The sequence below is a fragment of the Corapipo altera genome, unplaced genomic scaffold (genome assembly GCF_003945725.1).
Source record: "Corapipo altera isolate COAL_440 unplaced genomic scaffold, ASM394572v1 343, whole genome shotgun sequence".
NCBI classification, from domain to species: domain Eukaryota; kingdom Metazoa; phylum Chordata; class Aves; order Passeriformes; family Pipridae; genus Corapipo; species Corapipo altera.
The window spans coordinates 5,911,510-5,919,432 of NW_020884913.1; the positions used below are offsets into that span (position 1 = coordinate 5,911,510).

The 7,923-nt window shown below is 46.2% G+C and overlaps 1 protein-coding gene across 5 annotated transcripts in view; it reads left to right on the plus strand.

The window, feature by feature from the left end:
• Positions 1 to 7,333, plus strand: part of LLGL2 (LLGL scribble cell polarity complex component 2) — a 32,608-nt gene extending 25,275 nt beyond the window's left edge. For 4 of the 5 annotated variants that reach the window (XM_027654592.1, XM_027654590.1, XM_027654591.1 and 1 more), the window contains 10 exons: positions 212 to 362; positions 1,073 to 1,189; positions 1,692 to 1,858; positions 2,505 to 2,769; positions 3,462 to 3,615; positions 4,644 to 4,681; positions 5,151 to 5,198; positions 5,728 to 5,770; positions 6,484 to 6,545; positions 6,960 to 7,333. In XM_027654592.1, the coding sequence (XP_027510393.1) occupies positions 212 to 362; positions 1,073 to 1,189; positions 1,692 to 1,858; positions 2,505 to 2,769; positions 3,462 to 3,615; positions 4,644 to 4,681; positions 5,151 to 5,198; positions 5,728 to 5,770; positions 6,484 to 6,545; positions 6,960 to 6,967 (1,053 nt within the window). In that variant the 3' untranslated portion in view covers positions 6,968 to 7,333. The remainder of the gene's footprint in view (positions 1 to 211; positions 363 to 1,072; positions 1,190 to 1,691; positions 1,859 to 2,504; positions 2,770 to 3,461; positions 3,616 to 4,643; positions 4,682 to 5,150; positions 5,199 to 5,727; positions 5,771 to 6,483; positions 6,546 to 6,959) is intronic. The other variant, XM_027654589.1, reaches the window with a different exon arrangement.
• Positions 7,334 to 7,923: the final 590 nt, after the last annotated feature.

Below are 7,923 nucleotides of genomic sequence, written 5' to 3' on the forward strand. Positions count from 1 at the left end.
CAGCCCTACTATCAAATCAGTAGCTATTGGCATAGGGGGAAAATGGCAGTTTCTGATGCTGCTCTCTGTTAGATAAAGCAGTCACGTTTTTAGAGATCAGTTCAGAAGACGACTTCACTGGTATGACAGTGCTGTCCCTTTCTGTTGCTGCTGCTTTCTTCTCCCTGCTGTGTCTGTCCCTGACTGACAATATGTGTATATATCTTTGAAGGTGCAAGAAGCAAATGCCAAATTTGACCAGGACACATTGCAGGAAATGGAACTGGCTCCCGTCCAGCGGAAGATCGAAGCCCGGTCGGCAGAAGACTCTTTCACTGGCTTCGTGCGAACCTTGTATTTTGCTGATACCTTCTTGAGAGACAGTGAGTACAAAAAGCATCTCTCTCTTCTTCCAAATGTTTTTTTGGGTTTTTTTTTTTTTTTTTACTACTTCTTCTGCCAAGGAATGTATTAGGATTTACTGCCAGCAAAACTTGGCACCCCCTGTGTCCTACTTTGTGCCATGCTGAAAAGCTAATATAGAACAAGAGCATATGTTGTCATGCAGAATTATGTAGCCATTCTGCTGCTGGCTAATGCCAGGCAAGTGGTAGTTCATCTTTGGATGAAGCCTTTATGTATGGTTTTCAAATGTACTGGAATGGCATCTGGCATTTTAGATTCAGTTTTGCCTTCTCTCATTACTCTGAAGTTCACTCCTGTCCCCAGCAGAGCCTTTTAATTTTGGCGGAAGTGGTGGCTGGTTGTGCGTCAGAGCCCAAACTGATGTGTTATACAAGTTTACTCTGCTCATGTGTGATATTAATATGTGAAAAATGGATGCAGCAATTGTGGTGGCTCATGGAAGCAGCACTCTTTCCTTTGCTCACGTGCCATGTCCTTTTTCAGGGCTGCTGGTGGACATGTATTGGGAAAAGAAGTGCTAAGGACCCGTAGCTTCCTTGGCAAGTCTGCCCTAATATAAAGATATTTAGGATGTAAACAGAGGGGGAGGATGTGTATAGCTGGGGACAGCAGTTATCCAGGGATGTCACAGGTGGTGTCTTGTTCATGGGCCTTTTTGTTGCTCCAGGCTCCCGCCACTGCCCGTCCCTGTGGGCTGGCACCAACGGAGGGACTGTCTATGCCTTCTGTTTACGTGTTCCCCCAGCAGAGAGGAGGATGGATGAGCCTGTCAGGGCAGAGCAGGGTAAGTGTCCCTTGGGAAAGCACAGCTCTAATGGATCTGAGCCATCACTCACAGGAGTTACATACAGAAAAGCTCAATTATTGCTGTTTATCAGAGAGAGTGGAGCCAAGTGTGGCAGTGTCTGAGCTAAGCAGTGCTCACTCTAGTGAATGAACTGGAGAGGGGAGTGAGTTCCAGCACTGCTTGACATTCCTCAGCCTCATTTCCTACTCACTTCAGAAATCTAAATTTGCGTCAGCTGTCACTGAAATCTACCATCAAGCCTCAGTGCACGTCCTTTATTCTGACAGCTGGACCTGTTGTTTTTATGTAACAATAGTTGCTGTTTAACACAAAACAGTCCAGTTTGAATGCCCTTTAAGTACTAAATCTTTTTAGGCAGCATTTCTATAATCACAGGTCTCCAGCCCTGAGAGGATGTGAGTGAGTTTCTAACAGTGTCTCTGACTAGACTCCTGTTTGTTTTTTCTGTTTGTTTTCCCTCCTTATCTTGCCTGTCTAGCCAAAGAGATTCAGCTGATGCACAGAGCTCCTGTTGTGGGGATACTTGTCTTGGATGGACGCAGCACTCCCCTCCCAGAACCTCTAGAAGTAGCACATGACCTTTCCAAGAGTCCTGATATGCAAGGCAGCCATCAGCTGCTGGTGGTATCTGAAGAGCAATTTAAGGTAGGTATCATCTATTGAGGAAAGGAGGTGCATGTGGACTGTGCATGAAATCTGCTAAAGCCCTGGGCAGAGAACTCTTGGAAGTGCTTATTCTTGTGTCCTCAATAACAGCCCTGGGACAGCACTGCTGTTTGGTGCAGTCCATAAATCAGGTGTCTGCTGGAAAACTGGGTACTCAGCACATGCTGAACATAGAAATTTTATGCCTGTACTACAGTATGGTCTTTGGACAAGGCTACTTCTGCTTTCAGGGAAGAGCTTTTGCTGTGGCTTTTGCAGAAGCAGGAATCAGTAGGTATTTCTCTGAAGTAGCTGCAAAGCTTCTTGTTTTGCACACTAACTAGTCAAACCCTGTTTTCTTTCAGTAATAGTTAGTAGCCAAATATGGAGGGGTTTGGAAAAAAAATAGGGCAGAAGCGCAGTGTGCAGCCTGAGGGGTAAAACTGATATCAGAACAGAAACAGGTTCTCACACTGACTGTGGCTGATTCCTTCTTGTCCCATGAGCAGGGGGGTGACTCGGGTTACACCTCTGTGTATTCACTGTGAATGAAAACGTTGTTCAGGGGGGGAGCAGCAAATGTCCTGGGGAGCTGCTGCTGCCTTTGTGCAGGAAGGAGGTGTCAGTGTCTTGTTTCTGTTGACAGGTATTCACCTTACCCAAGGTCAGCTCCAAACTGAAGCTCAAGCTGACAGCCCTGGAGGGCTGTAGGGTACGAAAGGTGACAGTTGCAAACTTTGGCAGCTGCAAGACCGACGATTACAGCGAGAATGACCTGGCTGTCCTGACTAACCTGGGAGACATTCAGATCATCTCGCTGCCCTTCCTCAAGTTACAGATCCGCTACCCCTGCATCCGCAAGGAGGATGTGAGTGGCATTGCATCCTGTGTCTTCACCAAATATGGCCAAGGTAAGGTGGGCTTCTCCCGAACCATCTACCTCTGTTGTGTGTTTGAGACAATGGAAAAGGGCTTAGTGTTTAGTGTACACGTGTAAATATTTCATAAATGTGTCCATCTTGTGTTTCTGGCCAGTACCAGTTGTCAACAGGTACAGACACATGAATAAACAGGAGCAGAAGTGAGTTTATTCCATTACTGTTAATGGAAATGGTGGTTTTCAGCTAACAGGTTGGATGTGCCACATAGGTACCTTCCACCTGGCTACCCTCCTCTTTTCTGGGGTGAAGAGAATGGCTCTCTAAGCAGCAAGCACTGGATAAATGGCTGCATTAAGCCTCCTATACATGTCTGTGGCTGAACATTCACACTGGAAGACTGCAATCCAGCATCCTGTGGCTGCTGAGGATGGATCACTCCTCTTCAGTTCATTTTTTACATCTTTCTGTGCTGTTTTTCTTAAGTGTCCACAGTACTATACAGTTCTCTCTCAGCATAATCTTAAATTGCACAGTCTCTAGGCTAACCAGTCCTTGGGGTAATACCTTCCTCAGTGATCCCTCCTTGTTTAGACAGGAGGAAATGCAAACCCTTTGTGCCAAACGTAGAGCAGGCCTAGATCTGTTCTTTTTTGGATCACCTTTAGATCTGCAACTGTATTCTTGGGCTTGAGAATTGCTTATACATTCCCAATCATCTGTAGGTTTCTATCTGATCTCGCCGTCGGAGTTTGAGAGGTTTTCCCTCTCTACCAAATGGTTGGTGGAGCCCCGGTGCGTCGTGGACATGCCAGAAGTGACAACCAACAATCATGTGCACAACAAGTCTGGTGTGGAGAATGCTGCGAGGAAATCCAGGTAAAGTCTGGAAATGTAACCTTCTTCTCCCTGATGGTTTTCCCACCTGGAGTACATCTCACCTTGAATATTGTGGGCAGTTTTGGGCACTGCAGTATAAGAAGGATATGAAACCATTGGAGAGTGTCCAAAGGAGGGCAGTGGAGATGGGGAAGGGCCTTGAGGAGAAGCTGTGTGAGAAGCAGCTGAGGGTACTTGGTGTGTTCAGCTGGAGAAGAGGAGACTGAGGGAAGACTTCACTGCAGTTACAGCTTCCTTGTGAGGGGAAGAGGAGGGGCAGGCACTGAACTCTGCTCTGTGGGCACCAGGGACAGGACCCAGGGAATGGCCTGAAGTTGTGTCAGGGGAGGTTTAGGTTGAATATTAAAAAGAGGTTCTTCCCCCAGAAGGGTGGTTGGGCACTGAACAGGCTCCCCAGGGCAGTGGGCACAGCACCAAGGCTGCCAGAGCTCCAGGAGTGTTTGGATGATCCTCTCAGGCACAGGGTGTGACTCTTGGGGATGGGCCTGTGCAGGGTGAAGAGTTGGACTCAATTATCCTTGTGGGTCCCTTTCAACTCACCATATTCTGTGATTTGCTAGGACAAAGCAGGAGAGCATTGGAATTTGTATCCCTAAGCTGGAGTCACAAACCTAAAGCAAGCTCTGGCTTGCTTTGCTCGATTCCAAATGCTGTGTCTGACACGTGGCTCTCACTTCAGGGGCTGTGTGTTACTGGTGAGGCTGAGCTGTCACTCTGTGAAGGGAAATCCAGTGTTCCTCCTCTCCCCTTGGAGCATTAGCAAGTAACAGCAGATCTGAAACTCATGGAGATCCTTACAGGAATTTTATTCTGAAAGTTTAACAATGTTCTGTGGTGCCTGCAGACTTCTGCATCACCAGCATGTGGTGAAGCCCTTCCTACATTCAGCAAACTATTTAGTTGACGTGCACTGGAGCTTCTTGCAGCTGCCAAGAGTGTACAGGAATTCTCTGCACCCCTGTGCCTCAGTGTCAATGATTGTTTTCTGCTTCCTTTCCTTTTTTTAGGGGACCAGGAAAGAGTCCGTGTGACTACGGAGAAGATGGTAAGCAAAAAACTTAATTGTACTAAAGGTAGCATGGTGATGTGTAACCCCTGAAACATCTTTCCTATTGCTACAGCTGATATTTTTATACCTAAGACAAGGGAAAGTAAGCAGGGATGTGAGGGAAACTGGACACAGTAGTTGATAGCTCTGAAGTGATTGCATGTGGCAAGATTACTTTAAAAGATAGAACAGAGTTTTTGCTGGAGGGAAGAGGCATTTGGGAGGGTAAGGTCTGAAGTTAATCATGAAATCTTATGTTATCCAAACTAGTATTGCTGGAAAACATAGTTCAGCATGTGAGAGACTTCAAGGATTAGTTGTGAAGCATTCAGGAAAGTCAAAAGATACTTAAAAGGGGGAGAAAGAAATCCAGTTCCATTGTGGGTTTGCAAAACTGCACTTATTTCATAAGAAGGGGGAAATATTGTTAGCTAAAAGCTTTTTTTCCTACTTTTTTTTATTTTAGAAAGGAAGTCTGGGAGGCTGATGGAACATGCCTTACTCAATGATGAAAGTGAGTGAGATAAAGTCTTGCTACTGAGAGGGCAGGTGCCTTTCTGTGTGGGAAAAGAAGAAAGCTTCTGGGAATTTTATGGGTTCCAGTACTCAGTTCCAAGGGATCTGCAATTACTGGTAGAAATGCTGGGTTTTCTTCAGTCCTGGAAATGGGGGGTTGGACAGATAGCCATGCCCTCAGGCAGGGGTTGTTCCACAGAGCTGCATTCCCTGCTGAGATAAGAGCAGGATCTTTATTTACAATAGGACTTCTGTAAAATGACAGCTGGGACAGTTCCTTTGGGGCTCTGGTACAGAGGGACTGACAATATTTCCTCTGGCAAATGATTCCTTCAGTCCTGTGTGCCAGCTTGTCCAGTACAAACCTGGTGCAGCTGAAGAGGCAGTGATGGTACAAGGTCTGGCTTCTGTGTTGTGGGAGGCAGGTTTTGGAGGCTGTTCAGTGGGGAGGTGGAATGTGGTCAGGCTGCTGCCTGAAAGCAGATCCTCACTGGTTTGGCTCACTGCTTTAACCCTCTGCTTTCCAGAAGTGCTGAAGGAGATCCAGAGTACTCTGGAAGGGTGCAGAGGGTGAGTATCAAACAGCTTCTGTTCCTAATGGCTGGGGCTGGCAAGGGATGGCAGTTGGAGCTGAAAACAGGGGGATGCCCAGTGTGGTGACAGGGATCCTTTTGCTGGAATCTGGACACGTCTGTGTCCCCCAAGCTACCAAAGAGCAATAATGAGAGGCAGGTTCTCTTTCACATGCTATCCCTTGACGTTTTTTTATGAATAATGCTTTGTCTCTTTCTCTCCGAAAAGCAGGAGAGATCACATTCCCACATCCCAAAGGAACAGGAGTCTGAGTATTCGCATACAGGTTTCTATTTGTGATCTAAGGGCAGGCCACACGGGCTTAGTTGGTCAAGGATGGGACTCTGGAGTTTTAATCCTGGCTTGACACTGTCACTTGGATGTGTTCAGTGCCTCTGCTCCCATTCTGTCTGTACCATAGAGCTGAGCTACCACCATGGGTGCGGGGCTTTGTCTTACCTCCCTGGAACACTGATGTTCAGGTGACAGGGGGCTACCAAGTGTACACAAAGGACTACTGTCTGCAACGGATGCAGGAGGCTTGGTGGGATTGGTAACTGCTGGTGTGTGAGGATCAGTGACTGCCTGACCTGCTCTGCTCTGCACACTTCCTCTGGACACTACCTCATCCTGGTCTTCTGTCAGCATCTGGGAGTGGATGGGATGAGACTGCATTGCAATAAGGAAATCTTTTTCTTGTGTCATTGCAGGAGCTATGCAGAAAGAAATTCGGCAAGAAGTCCGTTAGGACATGGACTAAGTAATGGAGGAGGTAGGTGAGGCTAAAGATATTTAGGGCCCAGTGAAGTAGCCAGAGGAAGCAGAAAGTAGAATGAAATTTCTGTGTAAAATTCAGGTTATTTAAATGCTTTGCAATAGAGCAGAGATCTGACCTAAATTTTCAGGATGGGAAAATTGCTGAGTTGGGTGAGTGGTGTATGAGCACTGTTCAGCTCCTTATGTGCCACACAAGTAAATGTACTGCCTCAGTGTTAAAGGAAGAGCTGAAAATCCTTTGAAGGCTCCTGCCTAACTCTTAACCACAAAGCGAGCTGGCGAGGCAGCCAGAGCTCACAGCAACAACCTGAGTGCACCAACTCATGAGCTCTCATTAGCTTTCACCTTTTGGGTTTTTTTGGTTTTTTGTTTTTTTTTTAAATGGCTTTTGCTTTCTTTCATCCTGAAGCAGATTGACCAGAATTCATCAAGGACTTCCCGGCATTGGATTGAGTGCCATAACACCACTGATTGGGCAAACCGTCCCTGGGGAGAAGGCACCAGTGCTCCCAGTGTCACAGACTGGTGAGAGCTGCAGCTTGGCATGACTGTGCCTTGCTGCCTCTGCCTCCCCTCTAGTGCCTCTTTAGAGACCTCTCCTCGTGGAGCCTGCCTTGCATTAGGACAGAAGTGGATCGCCAGGTCTGATGCACCACAAGCCTCTGAGTACATCTAACATTCAAATGTTTGCACATTTCTCTTTTCTACTGGGCTGGGTTTTAAATTATAAATGTTTTACTGCCCTGGTGCAGGATTTTAATAAACGCACACTGTTACCTCCAACTTGGTTTAAAATTATTTTTTTTTTGTACAATTTTTTAAAAATCTTAAGGGTATTTCAGTTTTAACGGAAACATTTAGAAATCTACTTTTTAAAGAAAACATTAAATAATATATGCTAGATTCCTGTGACTGCTGTTTGTGGTATCTGAATGAGTAATTTTGGGGTTTGTTATGGTACTGTTAACTGGCTTTATGGATTTGGGTAGAATCTATTTTTGTAGCCATTCAAATTGGAGGAGAACTAATGGAACTTGATTTTTGTTTCAAGACTACGTTGCTCTTTTTTTTTTTTTTTTTTTTGAAATAAAACTCTGAATTCCCTTTTGTGATCCTTGTCTGCTCTCATATCTGTTCGTCCCTTCAGCAGCTGCTTTCACACTGGCCACAGGCTCCTGGCCACATATCCCTTGGAGGAGGTGGAGCTGTCCCTCTCTGAGCTGAGAGGCACAGAGCACCCCTGGAGGTGAAGCAAGGTGTGCTGGGTTGGAGAAGATGCATGCGGCGAGCAAAGTGATTGTATCACCATCCTGCAATCCATATGGGATTGGGGATGGTGCCAGGAAAGGACACTGGCTCAGATGATAGTCCCT